The 22798-nt window shown below is 42.8% G+C and overlaps 2 protein-coding genes across 2 annotated transcripts; both read left to right on the forward strand.

Moving 5' to 3' along the window:
* Positions 1 to 45: 45 nt before the first annotated feature.
* On the forward strand, positions 46 to 10832 carry LOC120958649 (peroxidase-like). The gene is made up of 4 exons (XM_040381592.2): positions 46 to 154; positions 8767 to 9140; positions 9221 to 9971; positions 10044 to 10832. Exons 2-4 carry the CDS (start codon positions 8768 to 8770, stop codon positions 10726 to 10728), a joined length of 1809 nt encoding a protein of 602 aa, XP_040237526.2. The 5' UTR covers positions 46 to 154; position 8767; the 3' UTR covers positions 10729 to 10832.
* Positions 10833 to 13787: 2955 nt separating this feature from the next.
* LOC120959522 (peroxidase-like) lies at positions 13788 to 21634 on the forward strand. The gene is made up of 3 exons (XM_040382977.2): positions 13788 to 14431; positions 19596 to 20337; positions 20403 to 21634. Exons 1-3 carry the CDS (start codon positions 14023 to 14025, stop codon positions 21115 to 21117), a joined length of 1866 nt encoding a protein of 621 aa, XP_040238911.2. The 5' UTR covers positions 13788 to 14022; the 3' UTR covers positions 21118 to 21634.
* The last annotated feature ends 1164 nt before the right edge of the window (positions 21635 to 22798 follow it).

Consider the following 22798-nt stretch of genomic DNA (forward strand, 5'->3'; position numbering starts at 1 on the left):
GCGACTGAGACGACAACCACGGCACCATTCCGATCTTGTTGGGCAATGGATGGTTTTGCAAGCTCATGCTCCGGTATAAATGGTGCGGGCGTGAAGCGCAACCAATTCAGTAGTAGCCGGTGCCACTTTTCCGGCTGTCAAGAAGTTGCGCCAGGTAACTTGGGGTGAAGGAGGTTTTTGGGTGCCTGGTTTTGTTTGTTGGTTGGTGCTGCTGTGTAGAATTAGTGTGACGGTTGCACCTGGTGAGGTGTTGATTGGGTTGAGCAAAAGTGTCAGTGAAGAGTCAATAAGAACTATCGGTGACTGGTTCATTTTTGGTGTTTTGTGCATACTCGTGTACTGTTTGAGAGACATGCGAGATATGAGAAATATATAAGTACATTTTATTGTCATCCTTTGCATGTGTTCTTGTGTGTTGCTTCTTATTCGGTGTAAGGTTACCTGTATTGGAAAAGTCAGTTCACTGCATGGATGTAGTTCGTTCTGTACAAGATTTGAGCCCAAGCCGGGTATGATGTTTTACAGAACAGCTGTAAGACGGGTTTGGACAATAATGGAGGTTAAAGCAGAGTTTCGTGGTACAGCCGTTTCTGAGCCGGCCACTGAAAGCCAAGTCCACAAGTGGTACAGGCAGGTTTTGATCTGCATCGGTTGTTGAGCCAAAAGAAGAAGAAGAAAGCAGAATTCGAACTTTACCTCATGGTTTATTCTGCAGTGGAACTTCTTACAATAAGTTTAATCCGTTCCAGTGACTTGCTTGTTGTACGAAAAATTACTTATGATATGAAAATTCCGTATGAAAATGAAATAATTGGTAATAATAAATGTAAATATAAATATTCTTCAGCCGTTTAAAAACGTTTCGATAAAATACTTGGCATAAAATCTACATTACACTTGCACATCAAACTTATCCAAGCTGCAGAATTTGGCAGAAGATGCTCTTGCCTTGATGAACAAGTAGATCCGGAAAAGTGCATTCTCAATATACCACACACTTGTGCATCACACAATTATACGACACTTCTCTTCATGGCAATAGTTTAATACTAAACAATTCTTAGTATCTTTTACCTGCCTGAGCGTTCAGCAAAAATAAAGTAAAGTTCCATGTTAACTGATCGTGAAATTGATTTCATATCGACAACAAACAAGTGTATCAGGAACATAAATGAAATTGCTCGTTATGCAAGATTTTACTCGTTAGGAGACGTACAGCGCCTACCGTAACTATATGGACAGTAGTTTTTCGCGATTTGCGGAAAATCCGATGGATGTAGATGAAACCAGTGAATGCATGAATTGTAGAAAATACTATTTCACACCTTTGTATATATTTTTGAAAATTGTATTACAAGACTCCATGGCGCCTTTGTAGCGGACTAAGAGAACATCGATGGTGAAGTGGGTGGTGGGAGGAAAAAAATAGCAGGTGTAAACAAACGCTTTCAGCACTTCTTTAACATCGTTTTTTTCATAATTTTGTTGGAAATGGGGTAAATATGAGTAATGAGAGTGTTGATAAACATATGTTTTATTACACACGTAGGCAGTGGCTTAATTTTTTGTGAGGTTAAATTTGCGCGATTCCGACGGTTTGAGCTGTCGGCAGAAAATCTCTCGAATGCACCTTCCTGTTCGAGCAATACGGTACCGATTTTTACTTCGTCGACTCGAATCTGCCGATGAGTTACTCGAAGCGGAACGTCGCTAGCAAAACGATACTAAAATGAACATAATTAACGAGCGAGTGAATATTCTCGAATGCCGAACGCAATATAATAAGCCTGTATGTATGTAACAACAGCAAACATTTGGGGTTTGCTAAAAAATCGTTGTTGAGGTTTTTGTGTCTCTTTTGCTTGATCGGATCAAACGACATTTTTGAAGTAACTATAGAAAGAATTTCACTCTATCTTTGAATGCGAAGCTTTAAATCGTGTCAAAGTAGGCAATTTCATGTCGAAGAACGTCATCGCTAACAACACTGGTCGAGAGAGAAAGAGGAACTGGGAACTATTCAGTAAAATGGCTCAAAAGCTCAAAATTTGAGTATTGTCGTTCGATAGATTGATAAAACTAGACTTTAGAATAAATAATAATAATGAAAAACAATAAATCAAGCTATTCAGCAGTTACGTGATAGGAATAATTAAAAATGAAATCCTCCCACTTATAGATAAAGGTTATAGATAAAAGTATAGATAAAGAAGGTTTAAAGCAGATACTAAACCAAGTCTTAAAGATAAAGTAGGTTATATTTCAGTGAATAATGGAATAAAAACTGAATTACTTGATTTTTAGTAAACAAAACATTGTTGAAGACTTGGACTAAAAAACCAGGAACAGTTAAACAGTACGAGTAAAAATTCTTTATGAAAATCGAACAACAAAAGTTTAGTTTTCACATGCCTTCATAAATTCCATTAAGAAGCCTTGTAACCTGGCTGAATTAACTAGGGTTATGAAAATACATTAAATTTATACATCATTTAAGGCAACTTCTTCAAATGACCTGGCTTCAGAAAAACAAATCACTGATTAAGAATCATAATCTTAATTAGTAATTGTGTATTTTTGGTGAAACCCCCATTATTATTTGGTTTTGTAACAATATCCAACCTTTTGAGAAAAATTTCTTGGATTAAATTTCAGTAGCATAGCGTTGAGCAATCATAGTGAAGATTAGACTGCTAGCAACATCCTCATTGTCACTTGTCACTCATAGCGGCTGGTTGTGCTTTCTCACTCTGCTATTTCCAAGTTGATTTTTACCGCGATTTTCTTGGTGTTTAACTGCTTGAACTGTTTTAGTTCAGTTAATTCGCACTCGCGCGTTCACGTATCACAAATTTGTGCGGCACCTGTGAATTTGTACGGTTCAACAAATAAACATTGCGATCCGCCTGCGGTTGTTGTGACCACTCACTGTGCTATTTTGCGATGGCGTCCGTGATCTGTAAGAAATGTGAAGGTGCTATTAGCAACGATCCAATTCCGTGCTTCGGTCTGTGTGAACACTATTACCACGATAAGTGCATTGGACTTTCAACCCCGCTCCTGCGTGATTTTAAGAAGTCACAAAATTTATTCTGGGCTTGCGCGGATTGTGCTCAGCGTTTGCGGGCCGTTGACACTTTACGCTTCTCGCACGGCCTTTCTCGTGATGCTGCCTACCTGTTGGAATCGTTGCAGTCCGATTTCCGCGATACCTCACGTTCTGTGCAGGCGACATCAGCTGGCTTGCGACTTGAACTTTCCTCTTCACTGGATTGTTTTAGAAACGAGATAGCTTTGATGAAACAGGAATCAGCATCGTCAATTCGTTCCGTGAAAGATTTCATCGACTCACTTACTGCTTCTCACTCAATGGAACGCAACTACTCACAGGCTCCACTACTCACAACGCTTGATGAAGTTAAGCATGGCATCAAGGGGCTTGATCTCATGCACCGTGAGTTTCTCACTTCCTTCAACTCACTAATGAATAAGCTCAACTCTCATCTTGCCACGCATACTACTACATCGAGTGCTCACCATTCCGCGATTCCTGCTACGCACTCAACGACCACGAATCCAGTTGCGGCCTCTAAGCTCACCCATCAAGCTGTTGGTGAGAATCCTTCCAAACGTCGATTGATGGATCGCTCTCCCGACTCGTCGCCTACCAATACCGTTACACGCGCTATGCTGTCATCGGGTACAGGGTTGTCCTACAACAATATTACGACCGTTCCCGAACGCCCACGCCGTACTTGGGTCTTTATCTCCCGTATTGCTCCTGATACTCCGATTGAAGCGATCCGTGAAATGGCCTGTTCCAACATAGGGACAGACGACATCTTGGTATACAGCCTTGTACGACGCGACCGGGATCTTTCTACGCTCTCCTACGTATCTTTTAAAATTGGTGTACCGGATTCGCACCGGGCTATTGCTTTGGCTGCTTCAACCTGGCCTCGCGGGATCTCTTTTAAGGAGTTCATCGACCTTAATCCCCGCTCCGTCAATGTTTGGCGACCCACTACTACAGCATCCCATGCACCTTCTGCGCCTGTTACCCGTGAATCGGATCATCATTCATCGCCACCTTCTATCAACCACACGACACAACTGCGAAACGCTGATTTCACTATTTCGCCCGATCATGGTCCTATGAGCTTGCCTTATACGCAGTACTTTCAGCAAGCGTAAACCGGCTGATCCGGCTGAAGATTTTCATGAACTACCGACTTTACCCGAATTGATGGAAGCTAACCCTGCATCTAATACACACAATCCGTCTGACTCTCTTCCGCCGTTAATAACTTGCAGCGAGAGCACTCCCAGCGCATCTCGCTCTCTCATTCCTTCGATAGATCGACTAAACATCTACTATCAAAACGTAAGAGGATTGCGCACAAAACTAGACGAGTTACGCCTCTCTCTATCTGAGCTTGATATGGATGTGTTGGTGTTAACTGAAACATGGCTCGATGGCTCAATTCCGTCCTCTCTTATCTCGGAGGATGCGTATCCCTACTAGCAATGAGAATGAAAAAGTGTGCGACTTTCAGGCGAGGGGCATGTAGAAGCATGGGGAGACGGTTGGAAATTCGCGGAATTGCTCGGAGGCGCGAGCGTGTTTTGGTTTCTTCACAGTTTTTGCACTCACACAATTACACATGTGTGAATGTGTGCGTTCACTTTCAGCCTGCGCGCTCAGTTTGGTTTTCTCGCAGCGGCATGCGGGTATCGGTGTCTCGCTCGCACTAGTGCAGCGAGTGTTCCTCTGTGCGCTCCCCTTCTTGCCACCACACGAAATCGTCAGTTCAGCTCAAGCGTTCGCCGTGAAAGGCTACGCGCGTGTTAGCCTAAGTCCCGGGCGATCGAAGTTTCGCTAAGTGTTGAAGTATTGTGCACATTGAAATGAAGCTGCGCTTATTTGTTATCATTTATCCTAAATGTGTGATTTGCGTTGCTTCATTTTAATATTTGTTTGCTGTATTGAACATCAACAACGGTATCCATGCAGTTAGGCGACTATTTTAAATACGGCGATTTTTTTTATATAAATAATGTGTGTGATTTTGTGGCAAGATTGTGTGAAGCTATGTGTGAAAATGCCCCTTTATTTGCAATAAAAGTGATAAAATATAAACCAAGTTTGATGTGTTCAAGTTTTTGTTTTGATTCGGGTGCACCAAGTCCGAATGAAGGGAAGCGCACAGCGCGCTACGAAAGAAACGAGCGGGAGGGGGTGTCAGTCCAGCGCAGCGCAATTCGCTGGAATCAAGTGGGAGGGGGTACCAGTTCAGCGCTGCGCAAGCCGAAAGAAACGGGAAGGAAGGGGTATGAGGAAAATACGATGAAACAGCGCGAGCGAGCGTTCTTTACAGCGAGAGCGCCTCGTGTATTTTAAAGGCAAGGAAGAGAGCGCATTCTCTCCGTGGTAGCGCTCCATTCGCCATTTTTAATTTCGAGCCCAAAACAACGGACTTTCCGTATTAATACACGATGCGCAATCTCAGATTGCGCATATATTCGTTTTATCAAAACATATGTCATTTCGCGTAGCCAACCCTGAGCTATAAACGTCATTTCCATACATTTTCAGATTGCGCCAAGATTGCGCATAAATTTTCAAGATTATATGTCCGAGATATATAAATATTTTTTGACAGATAAATATATCAAACCGACCCGTTTGACAGATAAATATATGCGCAATCTGAGATTGCGCATCGTCTATTGCTACGGTTTGGATCCGATCTTGGGCCGGACCCCCACCGCGTGTTTCTACCTACCCCTCGCCTGAAAATTTCGTTCTCTTTGTCTGTCGGGATGTCATCTATCGCTGCGACCGAAATTCTCTCAACAGTAACCGTTGCCGTGGTGGTGGTGTACTCATTGCCTGCTCTTCCGTGCTGAACACGTCAACTTTATCACTGCCGTTCGACTCGCTGGAGTCTGTTTGGACAATTGTTAAGCTTCAAAACCTTGCAATCTATATCGGCGCCGTTTACATCCCACCCGATTTGCGTTCTTCCGAAGTAGTCCTTGACGTTTTACATGAGAGTGTTAGTTTCGTTGCTGGCAAACTTAAACCAAATGATCTTATGGTGTTACTTGGTGATTTTAATTCACCATCACTCTCCTGGCAACCGTCGGCATCGTGCGTTAATCAGTTCATTCCTACTGGTGTATCTCGTGAAAATGTTTCTCTGCTTGATGGAATGTCGGTTTGCTGCAATTATCCGGCATAAAAAATATACGCGGAAGACAATTAGATCTTCTATTTGCCAATGCTGCCTTCTTGGAGTGCTGCTCCCCCGTCATAGCTTCACCTGTTCCACTCGTCGCGCTAGACAATCATCATCCTGCTCTTGAGACAAGCGTGCTCCTTACGCACTCTCGCCCTGCATCCTCCCAACGAATACCTACGGCTCGTATGTTCAATTTTAGGAAATTGGACTACCAAAAGCTTCATCGTATATTAGCCGATACCGATTGGTCCTTTATTGATGCTGACTGTGACATAAATCAAGCTGTAGCAGCGTTTACTAATGTAATCACTTCCGCCTTCCCTTCCTGCTGTCCTCTCCTTAAACCCGCTCCTAATCCTAAGTGGTCGAACAGAGCTTTACGTCTATTAAAATCGGACAAAAACCGCGCTCAACGCGCCTACCGTTTAAATAATACTTTACACAATCTTTGTGTATATAAATATGCGGCTAAGGCTTATCGTCTTCTTAATCGCCATTTGTATCGTCGCTACGTTAGGCGTCTTCAAATGCGCTTCACTATTGATCCTGGGTCATTCTTTCGTTTTGCGAACTCTCGGCGAGGCTCTGCTAGCCTTCCATCCACCCTGTTTCTTGATCTGTCCTCTGCTACGTCCAATCCTGATATATGTAACCTGTTTGCCAAACATTTCTCTAGTGTATTTGTCGATCCTAGTACTTTTAAGGTTCCTTTGGACGTAGGCTTGTCTTACACGCCCTCTGATGTGATATCATGTAATTCAGTCGTTGTAAGTGAAAGCCTAGTAAAATCCGCTTTATCCAAACTTAAAACTTCGTTTTCACCAGGCCCCGATGGCATCCCTGCCTGTGTTTTGAAAAAATGTGGCAATACCCTCACTCCTATTCTCACTCGTCTTTTTTCTCGCTCGCTTAGTGTAGGGATTTTTCCTAGTCAATGGAAACTAGCTTGGCTTGTTCCCATTTATAAGAAAGGTGACCGCACACTAGCATCAAACTACAGAGGCATTTCTATTATTTGTGCGTGTTCTAAAATCCTCGAGTCAATTGTCCATTTATCTGTAATGCCTTGTGTAAAAAATTATATTTCTGCGGAACAACACGGCTTTATGCCCAATCGCTCAGTGTCCACCAACCTAATGTGTTTTTTGTCTTCTCTATATCACTATCTGTCTAGTGGTAAGCAAGTAGACACTATCTATACCGATTTCAAAGCGGCATTTGACAGTATACCTCTATCATTACTTGTTGCTAAGCTTCGAAAACTAGGTTTCGGTGGCTCTATATTGCCATGGTTCAACTCCTATCTTGAGAATCGTTCATATGCAGTTAAAATCTGTGGCTCTTTCTCTGAATGTTTTCTTAGTTCTTCGGGTGTCCCTCAAGGTAGTGTCCTTAGTCCCTTACTGTTCATTCTCTTCCTCAATGACTGTACTTCGATCCTTCCTCCTAACGGCTTCTTGCTATATGCGGATGACGTTAAAATTTTTCTTCCTGTATCTTCTACAACTGATTGTCTAGTCCTTCAATCCTGGCTCTGTAAATTCTCTACATGGTGTGCTTCTAACGGTTTAGTCCTGTGTCCTGAAAAATGTTCTGTCTTGTCTTTCTTCCGATCTTCCACAAGTATAACTCATGCTTATAGTGTCTGTGATGCCCCTATTCCCCGTGCGTCCTTGTCTAAGGATCTTGGCGTCTTCTTTGACCCGAGTCTTTCTTTCAAGGAGCACACGGACTATGTCATCAACAAGGCCAACAAAAGTCTTGGTTATATTTGTCGCATGTCCACTGAAATTCGTGATCCTTTTTGTCTTAAGTCCCTTTATTGTTGTTGGGTCCGTTCCGTACTGGAATATGCCTGTGTCATCTGGTCTCCTGTTCAACTATCTCTGCTCCAAAGGATTGAGAGGATCCAGAGACGTTTTACAAGGATCGTATTTCGTAGGTCGCTGGGTCATCACTCTATTCCGCTTCCTTCGTATGACGATAGATGCACTCTATTAGGCCTTGCCAAGTTGGAGCACCGCCTCTCGGTCGCTCAGGCTTCTTTCGTCGCTGGCATATTGCTCAATACGATTGATACTCCTTCACTTCTGTCGCGCTTACATTTGTATGCACCTTGTCGCACCTTACGTTATCGTTTTCGTCTCCAGTTACCTATATGTCGTACACGTTTTGCTCGCAATGAGCCTTTTGTAAGAGCTATGTCGTCTTTTAATAGTACTTCTGATCTGTTCGATTTCAACATATCCTATCCTGTCTACCGATCCCGTCTTCGCTCCTTTTCCGTACCATAAACTCCTTCCAACTCCTTCGTGAATAATTGTATACTATAGTCAGTAAGCACTATTGCTGTAACCCAACGTGGCCGAGCAATTAATAAGATAAAAATAAATAAATAAATAAATAAACATCCATTTGTCAAGTGAAAAACAATTAAAACATTGGTATTGCTTGCATCACTCAAGCACCTCTCTCGTCCAAAGCTCTTGAAATAAAAATGAATTTCTCTCACTTTCCTTAGGATGTACACCGTCCCAGGTTTATGGATTGCCATTACGCTCCTTTCATCTTACACTGGTCTGTCACAAACGGTCTGTCCCGAGGCACCAGTATGTGACGATAGTGTACAAACCTACCAGCTCGATGGGTCCTGCAACAATCTAAACAATCCCGATTGGGGCACACCGAACCGACCGTACGCCCGGTTCGTACCGGCCCAATACACCGACGGCATCTGGGAGCCGGCCCTGGCCAGCTCGGGCAACCCACTGCCCAATGTGCGCCAGCTGTCGCTTCATCTTTTCGGTGAAACGGAAATGCAACATCCGCGAAACACACTTGTAAGCATGCAGTTCGGACAGTTTGTAGCGCACGACCTGAGCTTTACAGCGGATGGTAAGTGTGTGTTTGAGCGTGTTGGTGTGTGTCTGTTTGTATGTGCCTCGTTGAACCCGATTTCAATTTACTCTGACCAGCTGGCGGCATACAGTGCTGTGCCGACGGGAAGATGGTCCCGAAGGCACTTGCCTCCCCGAGATGCTTACCCATCGAGGTGGCCGACGATGATCCAGTGCTGGCCGGCGAAGGCATTCAGTGCATGAATCTGGTGCGCACTAAAACCACACTGGAGGACGCTTGCTCGTCCCTGGCAGCCGGTGAAGAGTCAGCGGAGCAATTATCTTCAGTCACTGCCTTTCTGGACCTGTCCGTGGTGTACGGGAACTCGCTGGAGCAGACCAACAGCTTGCGTACCTTCAGCCGAGGACAACTGCAGGCGGAGACACGCAACGGCAAGCAGTGGCTGCCGGTGCATCCCAACAAAACGACCACCTGCGTGTCGAAGGATGCCGCCGACGACGCTTGCTATCTCACCGGGGACGTTCGCTCGAATCAAAGCCCGCACCTAACGCTGCTCCATCAGGCGTTTCACCTGGAGCACAATCGATTGGCACGTGAGCTGGCCGACCTAAACGCCGGCTGGGACGATGAGACGGTATTCCAGCAGGCACGCAAGCTTAACATTGCCCAGTACCAGCGGATCGTTTACTACGAATGGTTGCCGATTTACCTCGGGGCGGAAAATATGCGAGCGGCCGGCGTACTGCCCGCACTGGAGTTGCCCGGCTTTGCCGACGACTACGATGCCTCGGTCGATCCAACGGTGAGCAATGCGTTCGCAACGGCTGCATTCCGATTCTTTCACAATCTTATTGCCGGTCACTTGGAGTAAGTGTTGGACGGGGAAGTGGAAATGTCGTAAAATATATTAATATTTATATGAGATATTCAAATTTTCAGTTTGATAGCGGAATCGAGACAGCCGACGGGATCGATCCGTCTGTCCGATTGGTTCAACAACCCTTCGGTGCTGGAAAAGGATGGCAATTATGAGCAACTGTCCCGGGGGATGATCTACCAACCGCACGATCGTCCAAACCATCATCTCACTCCGGAGGTGAAGCATTTCCTCTTCCGGCACGGTGGACCGGTCGGTGTTGATCTCAAAGCGATCGACATTCAGCGCGCTCGGGATCATGGACTGGCCTCCTACAACGACTATCGCGAGTACTGTGGGCTGGGCAGGGTAACGAGCTGGGAAGAGTTTAACAATTTGCTGAGAACTCCTGCCATGGTGCGGTCACTATCGGAACAGTACGAGTCAGTCGATGACGTAGATCTGGCCGTTGCGGGAGCACTGGAACGTCACCATGGCGATGGAATGCCGGGCGAAACGTTCGCTTGCCTGCTGCTGGATCAGTTCCACCGTACGCGGGTGGGCGATCGGTTCTACTTTGAGAATGGCAACGTGTTTAGCTCGCGCCAACTGTTCGAGGTGCGAAAGGCGTCCATGGCACGGGTGCTGTGTGACAATACGCATGGACTGAAGGAGATACAGAGGAATGCATTTTTCCTCGTGAGCGAGAGCAATCCGGTGATTCCGTGTGAGCAAATTTCAAAGGTGAATTTAACGCGATGGCGTTGAGAAGAAGACGCTCGTGTGTGCATACACATGCGTGCATTCTAGCCGATTAAAATAATGTTCAAACCCAACTCCACTTAATAAATTGTATTGCATTTATAATGAAACTGATGCGGTATTAGCGAGTGATATTTTAAGTTTAAAACACAACTGAATGTTTTGTATCTGGTCCGCTTAAACGATAATGGGCACATTGAACGGTACCAGTAACAGCCGCAGAATGAAATTTATAAAAGGCGTAAATTCCACACAAGTTTTTAATTGAAACATGACCATCCATTGACAACAGTGGTATCAAATAGTTTGTTTCCACTCGTTCCTATTATAGATCCTTGGGCAGAAAGTGGAAATCAACATACGAAATACATAACTGTATTGATTTAAATGAAAAAAAAACATAGTAATTTATATGCTAAGAAAAAATCACTTTGATGATTAATCATGAAACCTGTTTGATCTCCTCAGTTTTTTTTAAAGCTGTGATATTTGATAGCCTGGATTATGCATACAGGTAGTCCCCAAGCTACACGGTACCTCTTATACGCAGATTCGCTGATACGTGGTTTTCAAAGTTTGATTGTTGTTTAAAAAAATTGTATTGATTTGACATCAATTGTAAAATGCCAAATAATTTCCCTTCTGGTCAAGTTTTATCATTATCACAACAAGATTAAAAAATTGAATACAAAGTCTGAATCACATCAAACAATTTATTTATTTACTTTCATGCCAATCAAAATAACACGAAAAGTTTGATGATATTTTGTATGAAATCTGTGAAATGCGGAAATACGAGATACGCGTTATTTTGTGGCCGTTTTCGGTGCCCATTAATAGTAGAGGAAAGCGGGGCAAAATGGGCATGTGGGGCAAAATGGGCACCCTCTATTTAAGCATTATTTGACTACAAAAATACTTTCCAATGCTCAAAATGTATTCATTAGAGTGTTCTATGAACACCATGTAAGTATCATAACCCTTACATAATAAATAACCAAGAAAAATGCAAAATAAGGTTTAGTAGCATATTGATATAATTTTTGCCACTTCGTAAATAAGCTTAAACCAGTGTCACAGAGATGCGTTGAAGTTTTACATGATATATTTTTAAAGATATGATATTTCTATACAATTTGTCTCAAGAAAGCAAGGCGATTGAATGCGTATTTTTACTAATATAACAAAATACACAAAAATGCTTCACGTGGGGCAAAATGAACAGTTACGCTTGGGGAAAAATGGGCAGAAGCTTTTGACATCTGGCGCTTGGTGAGGCTATGGTGTTGTTTTTGTCGCCTCAATAATGATGACAGACACAACTTGAAAAGATTCGATTTTGTAGATTTAAACGTGAAAAAACTGTTATAATTTCGATAACATATTTTTGGAAGAATTTTAAGGGCTTTTCTGACCAGCAAAACAAAAGACAGAACGAGAATATATTTCAAGAAACGTGCGCAAAAGCATAGACTATTACCTAAGCGCAGTTGTTGTGGCCCATATTGCCCCAGTGTTTTGACGTTTCACAGTTTGTTTACATATGCGCATTTTGCCCCAGGGTTATGCCCATTTTACCCCGCGTGTTAAAATAGCTCCTCATAAAACATCAACTTTTATTTAACAATATTTTCATATTTTTAAGTTGTTTTCATTCTATGTGACAATTTTAATCCATAGATAAATGAAAGAAAAATTGTGTTTTGTGGCATATTCAAAAGAATATTCAGTAATCTGCTAAACATGCCCATTTTGCCCCGCTTTTTCGTACAATAAATATGCATGTTTTGGGACATCAACATAGTTGTTGAATGAAAGATAAGAAACATGTGGAGTTGAACGTTATTTTAAAACATATTTGTTTATTGAACAAATTTCGTTGCAATTTATAAATAAAGCTTGTAACTGAGAACATTAATATCCCTAATGATAACCTTCAACATTTAAAGCTTTGAGAGTTTTGGTCTTTGTTGTTTTCAAAACGGTCGTCATCCTTTTTTGTTTTTCAGATGATAGAAAGACGAAGAAAATAACTTTTACCAGCATAAGCGTAAGCTAAGCCAGCAATTATGATAATGCCAGGAAAACTAATAATGTAAAAAGTGTCTCGATAATGTAAAAAAAGCCAGAAAAACGCATGGAATAATATTTTCTGAACAAAATAAACCAAAACACACAATAAAACAAGTTTTCCTGTAAGAAATAATGTGATTTTTGCCCAAGCTATGGTCTAAACTGCTCTCACTGTGCACTGGCTAGTTATCACCCTTTTGTGTAGTAATAATTACGCAAAACAGAATCCAACACACAATCACTGAACCCAGCATTGTGCTGTTACTAAATAATCCCCCACTCGACAAGTAACGGCAGTGATTCAAACGGTGCACCACTTTGTGCGTACGATTTGTGCACAGTTCATCAATCAGAGAACAAGCGACGGCACATTAGCCGTGTCATCGATACACATCACCCGCTCATTCCCTCCGCGCCAGCGGGAAAAACAATGGCAATGCAAAATGAGGTGCAATATTCGCTGCAATCTCGACCATCTAAACCTCTCGTTGCCCTACCAGGCAAAAGAAAATTCGGGTCGGGGGGTGTTTCGTCGGAAGTGGTGCACTAATGGGTGCCTGATAGGGTTTAATGTGCTGCTTGATATGGTACATATTGTAGCATAAAAGAGAGGTGGAGAGCATGGTGCAGCTAATCGAGCCAAACCGGGGGCATTGTTTGATCCGCCAGTAACGAGAACGGCATACAAACGCCATTCTCATAAGGGGAAGGTTTGCGTTGCATTGAATGCAAAACCGCCCGTGACAAAAAGGTCGACTATAAACGGGTTTAAAAAACGCGTGGCACGAGCGCGCGCGCTAACACAAAGCATTTATCGCATCAGCGTCGCACGCATTAGCCAGCATTGTGTTGCTGCCGATGAAAGCGATTGGTATCAATTACAATCCTTAATGCCCCCCCCCCCCCCCCCAGATCGACCTGACCTGGTGGGTTTGTGGTATAAATTATAACGTTGTAAATATTGGCGCTGCCATAATTTGTGCTACGTTTAGCGTTTACTCTTCTCACTTGCCACCGGTTGCATCGTCTGGGGGTCGTGTTTAGTGGTTTGCAAAATTGTGCCTTCCGCTGGTTATGGTTTTATCCGCCCGTTTCGATTCCCCGTTTTTCCCACCTAATTTGCAATGCTAGTTTTGGAGTGATTTTGTGTGTTTCTTTTTTTGTGTTAGTGAAAAAGAAAAACGAGAAACTCACCACACGCGCGTGGTGAACGGTGACGCGCCCGAAATGTATGCAATCGTGCGGAAAATGAAGCGCAGGCGAGTTTGGATGTGTTTAATGGTGCTGCTGGTGCTGCCAAGCGCATTGATCCGCAACTCGGTGCTGGCCGTTTGTCCGCTGGTTGCATCGTGCGATGAGGGTACGGCACCGTACCGCACGATGGACGGTTCGTGCAACAGTCTGTACAGTCCGCTGTACGGGACACCGTACCGGCCGTACCGGCGACTACTGCCGGCCTGGTACGCGGACGGTGTGTCGGAACCGGCCCGTATGGCCTCGGGCCGACCATTGCCCAACGCTCGGCAGCTTTCAATGGCACTGTTCGGCGAGGCGGAAGGTCGGGACGGGCGCAACACCATCATTAACATGCAGTTCGGGCAGCTGGTGGCGCATGACATGAGTTTTACCGCGGATGGTAAGTTGGCCGACGGTGGAGGCGGTGATGAAAATGGATGGACCACCAGGCGGCACTGGAGAAACAGGTGAAAAGTGTTGAAACGAATTTAAGGATACACATGTTACAAGCAGTGGCACAGGGACGGTGGCAAGCCAGCACTCAGAAGCGATAAAGGGATTTTTTTCCTTTGGCAAAGAAATGGTGGCTTATTATCTCCAAACTACCTTGGTTGAGCCAAATACGGGATTATTTATTCTTCATTTTCTCCTTGGATACCTCTAGGTGGCAAACAAACTTGCACGTTTCATCTCAGCCGTTTTAATCTTTATGCATGATGGTGTTCAACTATTTTGCTCTTTTTATTTCATTTGCCGCAGTATTTATTTATTTATTGCAAAAGATGCAGTAAGATGGGCAAAACAAAGAATCCCGTAAGTCGTAAGCTTTCCTCATGGATGAAACAAAATAAAATTAAATCACATAATATTTCTTGGTAAGCGGATTTGGCAGACAAGTTGGTGTAAACGATTTTGGCATTTCTAAAAAAAATTAATTCTTCTTGTTCGTTTGTCTCTTCGACGGGATAGTTGTTTGTTTGAGCATGATATGTTTGTACGTTTGCGTGGTATCCACCACGATTTCTGTAATTGTTATTACAGGGTTTACCTAGCCAATCGGGCGTCGTCAAAGCGTTATCGGTCGCCGTAAATACTTTTTCGGGCGACGTCAACCCTCAATTGGGCACTGTCATTTCTATTCGGGCCTTGTGAAGTATGAATCGGACATAGTGCAGAATGAATGCGGCCTAATTTAATATCAACTTGAGGTGTAGCCATTTTGTTTAACATGTGCTTAGACTCTTCTTCTTCTTCTTTTGCTTTTATCTAACTAGTTGCCTGTTTTCTGTCTTCACTTTGGCTACATAACGAATATTTAACTACTGGTATTTCCATAACATACCATCACTATCGCTTAACCGCACACGGCTTGGTCGATGAACTCACAGCTGTAATCGAAAAACGTAACGCTTTGTGTAATTCTTTTGTTGCGCTGCGGTGGTGTGCTGTCGATGTCACGAGTAACGATAGCAGGATTCTTTTTTTTTCACGTAGTTCTTCTTGTGCATTGGCAATCTATGCAGGGTTCGATTTGCGATGTGGTAAACGCAGGTCACTGGTCGTCGTAGCGAAGGAAGATTCGGGTATTGCTCTTATACTTTATTCGCGGAGATGATACTTTCTTTTTATCTGTCACGGTCGCCATGTAGTGTTCAGTTCAAGAGTTAGCTAATGGTTTATTCAGACACTCTTAATCCTAATACAATATCATCTTACGTACTAGTCCCAACGCATACTTATTTACTATCCTCAAGCTACCTATTGACGATTGAGTTCCTGTTGAGTTCCGTGCCTAGCCTTAAGCTGCCTATTAACGAATGTATATCACACTCGCTATCGTAAACGTGATAATTGATAAAGAAGTTCGAGAAGGAGTCGTGCGGAAACGAAGTCGTAGTCATTCAGAGTTTGAATCGCCCGGAGTCAAAGTCATCCGGAATCGGAGTCCTCCAGAGTGGCAGTCGGCCGGAGTCAGAGTTGTCCGGAATCGAAGTCGTCCGGAGTCCGAGTCGTCCGGGCTCCGAGTCAACTGGGGTCAGTCAGTGTCGGTACTGGATACAGCCTGTTCAAGGATGTTGTGCAAAGCAATATTTTCGTCGATAAGCTGCAAATGCCTGTATACGAAATGCACGCGCAAAGCAAAAGACGAAAAACAACTAAACGAAATGAAATGCTGGCCCAACACTGATCAACTCCGATTCCAGTTCGATACTGATTCCGGCTGACACCGGTTGACTCTGACTCCAGACGACTCTGACTCCACATGGCTTGGGTTTAGTATGTTTCAAAAACAGACTAACAATAATTGGAGTCTATTGGATTTCGTGGGTGCGCTCCACAAAGCTCATCAGTATTCTGAACAATCGAATTACGCCTTATTTATGGAAGAATATATGTTCATTTAAAGGTGTTACTCTACTCTGGTATTCTTGTATGGTCTGTATTGCTGTGCTAACTATTTATCCAGCCGGTCCCGTGACTTAAGCCCTTAGTTCTACTATCCAGCTATGGGTAATGACTGAAAGCCAATCCTATTTGCGATACAGACAGGCCTTAGACGACAACAATTGTTGCGCCAAAGAAGAGCAGAGTAACTATTTATTTATCATTTGACATCATTGTAGGGGAAGGTAGGTAAAGACGGACACTGTGGGTAAGATGGACACTTCTCATAAATGCATAAAAATGGTAATTTTCGAAAAAGTCAACAATGCAGCATCCTAACTTAGAGTTAAACAACACATTTGAGAAATTTTTTGGCATACTATGTGCAAAATTGTTTAAATCTAAGAAAAAAATAATTGTTTTTTTTCAATCGTGTGCTCCCTTGTGGATCTAATTTGACTACTGCGGATCTTAAGCTCTGTAACTTGCTTTGTATATATTTTCGGAAGTTTTATTACATGAATGTATTGTCTTGCAAAAAACAGATGAAAGAACGAGAATGAAAGCTATACAAAATATTGTTTTCTGGTGGTTTAAACATCCTGACACCAAAGCGGGAAAGACGGACCCTTTGTTGTAGGGAAAGATGGACACCGAATTTATTGATTTATTTTACTTTTCATATCAATTGGTGATGAATATATTTCTTCAAATACCTTAAAGAAGGGCATTCCGAAGCTATAAACCAATCAGCAACTAGAGAAAGTAGAAAGTACTTTTCGCGGAGTAATTCCCCAAAAGGAAGTTCTAGACTATTTTTCTGTAAGCTGTAACAACGTCAGCTGTTAGTGCGTGATATTTCAAACATGGTGGAAAATGGCTTTAACTATTAACAAATTACTCAAAAAATACTGTGGTCGTGGACTTTTTGCGGAGTAATTCCCTAAAAGGAAGTTCTAGACTATTTTTCTGTAAGCTGTAACAACGTCAGCTGTTAGTGTGTGATATTTCAATAATGCTTTAGATACTGCATTCTACGATATGTTACAAGTGGCGCTTAGAATTCCTAAATTCATGGCTGAATGAACCGTCGTTGCAATTTCCCTAGAATTGGTTTATGTACGTACCAGGATGTGGAAAGCAATAGGATACGTTAAATTACTATAAACCTCTTCAATTTCCAACGTTTTCTATAGGTGTCTATCTTACCCTTCATGGTGTCCACCTTTCCCATATCAGGTGTCTGTTTTACACGAACATTTCAAAAGATAATGTCTCGTCATATGCTCCAAGCCTTTTCACCATTAATTTCTAATGTTCAACATGGCTTTATGCCGAAACGATCGATTGAGACCAATCTAATATACTTACTTAACTTTTGCCACTCGTATATTAACAAGGGCTTACTGGTTGACGTCATTTATACTGACTTCTGCGCTGCTTTTGACAAGGTCAACCACTTTCTATTGCTATCTAAATTATCAAAGTATGGTGTTCACACAAATGTTGTTGAGTGGTTAAGAAGTTATTTAACTGATAGTTGCATTAACGTTAAGATAGGAACTAGTTTATCTGCCACATTCCATAATTTATCTGGTGTTCCTCAAGGGAGTATATTAGGACCTTTACTATTTATTATATTTATTAACGATGTCGTGTTTGCTATTCCTCATGTTAAATTGTTATTATATGCTGACGATCTAAAAATGTTCCTACCTGTTAAATATTCTGACGACTGTGAAATGTTACAAGACTCGTTAAACTATTTTTCTGCATGGTGTTTTAATAATGAAATGTTACTTAATGTTAGCAAATGTAGTTGTATAACATTCTCAAAGAAAAAAAATCCTATTATTTGTAACTACAAAATCAATGAAGACAGCGTTCCACGTTTTTCTCAGGTTCGGGACTTAGGAGTTATTTTAGACAGTAAGCTTAGTTTATTTAGCCATTATCAAACTATCGTCACTAAAGCTCTTAAACTGTTAGGATTTGTCTTACGTGTCTCGGCCGACTTTAAAGATCCTTTCAGTTAAAAAACATTATACTGTTCTTTAGTCCGTCCCATCCTGGAATTTGCCAGTGCAGTTTGGTGTCCCCATCAAATCACATACATAGATAAAATTGAAAAAAATCAGAAAAAAATCACACGTGTTATGTTTCATCGTCTTCCCTGGTCAAACCAAATTCCACGTCCTTCGTATAATGTTCGGTGTTTACTATTTGGCTTACAGACTTTACAGCATAGGAGAACTACGGCTCAGATAACTTTTATGCATAAATTATTAATTGGGGATTTTGATGCACCTGACATTTTAAATTTTATTTGCTTTTCTACTCCCTCTAGAGGTCTTAGAAGTAGAGAGCTACTAAGAAGCCCTTTTAGATCGACTGGTTTTGGTGCCAATGATCCACTGCTCAAAATGATTGATGTGTATAATAGGTTAGGGTTATCAGCAGATTTAAATCAATCCGTTAGTCAGCTGCGTCAGCATATTCAAGTTAGTTCTAGGGCCATACTTTAAACTTGTACTCTGTAAGCATTAAGTTATTTAGGCATACTACCCGATAACTTTGATTCAAATAAATAAAACAGTACGAAAAAAATCATGTTTTTAATTCATAAAAAAACACAAAAATCGAAGGAAACTTAAAAGTTTCAACACATTTTCTGATAAAACATGAGTGTAAGATAATGTATGCACATTTTCATGGTCGTTGAACTTATATATCCCTAGATTTTACCATTTCTCTTAACATGTCCGCCTTTACATACCTTCCCCTATGGATTTTTTTTTGTTAAAAGGCGTGTTTTGAAGCTTCAACATGTTTTGAATGGACTTAATTTTTTGACAAACTGTTCCTGTATTCTGTTTTAGCAATCAATATGAACATCTTGTTTTTGTTACAAGTATTTACAAAAAATAATGTAAACATTAAAGTAGACAACAAAACAATCTATGAGTTTGAGCTGTGCAGGAGGAAAAAATAAGCAAATTGAAAAAAAATCATCTTTTTCCTTCACTAATCAATCATCAATCTTTACTAAAAAAAAGAATATATATATATAAAGTAAAACCTGGAACACAAAATTCCACTGAAGATTAAGAAATTATTTTGCTGTTAAGATGTGTTTAACAATTGATTTCCATCCATTATTACCGTTCCATTCCATCCAGTGTTCGGAGTAAAGTGTTGCCCTGGCGGTAAACGAATTCCACCGGACCTGCTACCGCCCCGCTGCATGCCGCTTGAAGTACCACCGGACGACCCAGTACTACCCCCCGAGGACATCCAATGCATGAGTATGTTACGCACCAAAACCACCCTCGAGCATCCGTGCGTGACAAACTACGGCACCGCCGAGCAGCTTTCCTCCGTAACGGCCTTTCTGGACCTTTCCATCGTGTACGGTAACAGCCACGACCAGACGGCTAGCCTGCGGGAACATCGTGCGGGGCGAATGTTGGTCGAGCATCGGCACGGTCAAGACTGGCCACCGCCCAACCCGAACGCCAGCCACCTCTGCCAGATGCGGCACGAGACGGACGTGTGCTATCTGACCGGCGACTTGCGCTCCAACCAGAGCCCCCATCTGGCCATCCTGCAGATAGCGCACCTGCTCGAGCACAACCGGTTGGCAGGCGAGCTGGCTCGGCTCAATCCCTGCTGGGACGAGGAGCGCCTGTTTCAGGAGGCACGCCGTATCAACATCGCCAAATACCAGTCGATCGTGTTCAACGATTGGCTGCCGATGTACCTGGGCCGTGCGAACATGCTGCAGCACGGCCTGCTGCAGGACGGTACTGATGCGGACGGGTTCGTCCGGGACTACAACCCCCTGGAGGATGCGACCGTAAGCAATGCGTTCGGTACCGCTGCCTTTCGGTACTTTCACAACATGATTGTGGGCCAGCTTGGGTAAGCCTGCGACTAAGCGTGTCCCCATTAGATCTGCCACCAAGTGTAAGCCGTTCCGTTTGCAGGCTGTACCAAGAATCCGGGACGGAGCAATCCCTCCTGTCCGATTCCGTTCGCCTTTCGGACTGGCTGCGGCGTCCGGGCGTCCTGGAGCAGAGCAACAATCGGGAGCTGCTGACGCGGGGCATGACCAGCCAGCCGCACGACGCTGCCAACGACCAGCTGACGCCCGAGGCCAAACACTTTCTCTTCCGGAACGCGAACCCTTACGGTGCCGATCTGAAGGCGATCGATATACACCGGGCCCGGGACCATGGACTTGCCCGCTATAACGACTTCCGGGAGCTGTGTGGACTGGGGCGCGCTACCCGATGGGAGGATCTGTATGGTGAAATTCCACGCGCTACAGTCGACCGGTTGGCCCGCTGGTACGACACGGTGGACGATGTGGAGCTGGCGGTGGCCGGAGCGCTGGAGAATCATCGGGAGGCTGGTGCAACCGTTGGACCAACGTTCCTGTGCATCCTGCTCGAGCAGTTCCGGCGTACGCGGACGGGCGATAGGTTCTTCTTTGAAAATGGTGTTGGCGCTGGGTTTGACGCTAGCCAGCTGGGTGAGCTGCGGAAAGCGACAATCGCACGGTTGCTGTGCGACAACACGGAAGGGCTCAGGAGGATGCAACCGAACGCGTTCCTGCTGCCGGAGGCGGATGGAGGCAACGCGCCGGCAGCTTGCGACGAGCTGCCGGAGGTATTGCTGGAACCGTGGCGTGGACGATAGGGTGCCTGGATGCCTGGGAGTCGCATGGAACATCAGTGAGAGTGGAGTTGAAATTGGATTATTTGTCAAAAATGTTTGCTCTTCTGCACGCGGGAATGGTGAAACTCGGAATGAGTATTTACGTTAGCGAACGGTTTTGAAATAGAGACACGGTGCAGGCTGTACCGTTCGAACTGTTATTGGAATTCTGTGTAAATATGAGTAATTCAATAGACCGTTCGAATGAGTTTCCGGACAAATGTAAATGGTGCAACGGTTTTGGCCAGCTTGACCGCGGGTGTGCGGGAATTTAGCAATGAAAATGGTTGTTTTATACTTATTTTGGGTCGCATTTTGGTTCGCCCCAGCATTCGGAGAAATTCTTTACACATTCATTATACGCTCATTTGCATGCCATTGTATTTCTGTATGTATTTATCCTGCTTACCTTGTATTCATATTTTGTATAATATGGGGACTCATTATATTGAAGGTATATCGGTTGATTTAGTATTTGATTAACTTTGCCAATTTTTATATAAACTACTGTTCAAAGAATCACTGAAATCATCAAACGCGCGTTTGAAGTATCCATAGGCCCGTAGCGTAGTATAGGCCGCCAAGAAATCGTCGTAATACAATTACACGGTAAAACATCATTCAGGATCTCTTAGTTTAATAAAATCGACAAACCAAAACTAATAAGAATGATACGAAACGTTTAATGTGAAGTGTACAATTAGAATTCAATTTCTTACCATTTTTACAGAATTTTAAATGTTATTTGATTGTTCCTAAATATTGTTTTGTTTGTTTCTTGATTTCTTGTTGGATTAATCCCAAGACGCTCAAAAAGTCCAAAATGTGTGTAATAATTTATTTCGATAATGTTGAACTGCTGAAAACTAATCATGTAAGTAGATTTATAGTAGTAAATTCGATAGTTGATTGACTGTTCACTTACTGTTTAATTTAGTTCGAACCCCTACATTTTATCTCAGAAAATAATGTAAAGTGTTTACAAAAATTGAATATTTTAATGATTTTCACCATTAAAGTCATGTGTTTCCTGTTTCAGTAAGACAATTTTCTGAATGCACTTCAGTAATATACATATTACAAGAAATCAGCAAAACCAGTAACCAATTTGTTGTTTCACTAGATATCAGTAAAACAAAATAACAGACGGTCCCGGAAAGAGACGGTTTACGAGGACCGCAACCGCCGCAAAATACAGCGTTTCTTGAATATCCGCGTAAGTCGAATCTCGTAATTTCCTGCTAAAATATCACCAATTTTCGTGTAGTTTTGCTTTTAGGGGGTGGTCCGCGAACTTAAAAAGGTTGGAGAGCACTGATTCAAACAACAGAACGCGATGCATATTTGCTCCTATAGGCGCTTACTAACACCCCGATAAAATTTCTCATGAAATTTCGGCTGGCAGAATAATGAGAAGGAATTGGCAGCAAAGGTGTTGTTGTAAAATCTTTGTTAGAATTCACTGTGCTTGCTGAATTTGCGTGGTGTCTCTGAGCGCTTGCTGAACGGATCAACGTTGTTACGGCAAACTGAAATATAAAAACTGTATCAAACAAAATAAGCCATAGGTAAACATCAGCTGAGGTATTGGTATTGTTTGCACTTCAATTGGAAAGATATTTTGTCACTTTTTCATCGCTACCAGTAAATGAATAATCAGCAA

The sequence above is a fragment of the Anopheles coluzzii genome, chromosome 3, assembly GCF_943734685.1.
Source record: "Anopheles coluzzii chromosome 3, AcolN3, whole genome shotgun sequence".
Lineage (NCBI taxonomy): Eukaryota > Metazoa > Arthropoda > Insecta > Diptera > Culicidae > Anopheles > Anopheles coluzzii.

Bases quoted from the DNA above. Each gene is read 5' to 3' on its own strand.
- LOC120958649 (XM_040381592.2), top strand. From the start codon at position 8,768: ATGTACACCGTCCCAGGTTTATGGATTGCCATTACGCTCCTTTCATCT. The intron at 9,141-9,220 runs GTAAGTGTGTGT...TACTCTGACCAG, and splicing joins CCTGAGCTTTACAGCGGATG to CTGGCGGCATACAGTGCTGT. The intron at 9,972-10,043 runs GTAAGTGTTGGA...TCAAATTTTCAG, and splicing joins CTTATTGCCGGTCACTTGGA to TTTGATAGCGGAATCGAGAC.
- LOC120959522 (XM_040382977.2), top strand. From the start codon at position 14,023: ATGTATGCAATCGTGCGGAAAATGAAGCGCAGGCGAGTTTGGATGTGT. The intron at 14,432-19,595 runs GTAAGTTGGCCG...CATTCCATCCAG, and splicing joins CATGAGTTTTACCGCGGATG to TGTTCGGAGTAAAGTGTTGC. The intron at 20,338-20,402 runs GTAAGCCTGCGA...TTCCGTTTGCAG, and splicing joins ATGATTGTGGGCCAGCTTGG to GCTGTACCAAGAATCCGGGA.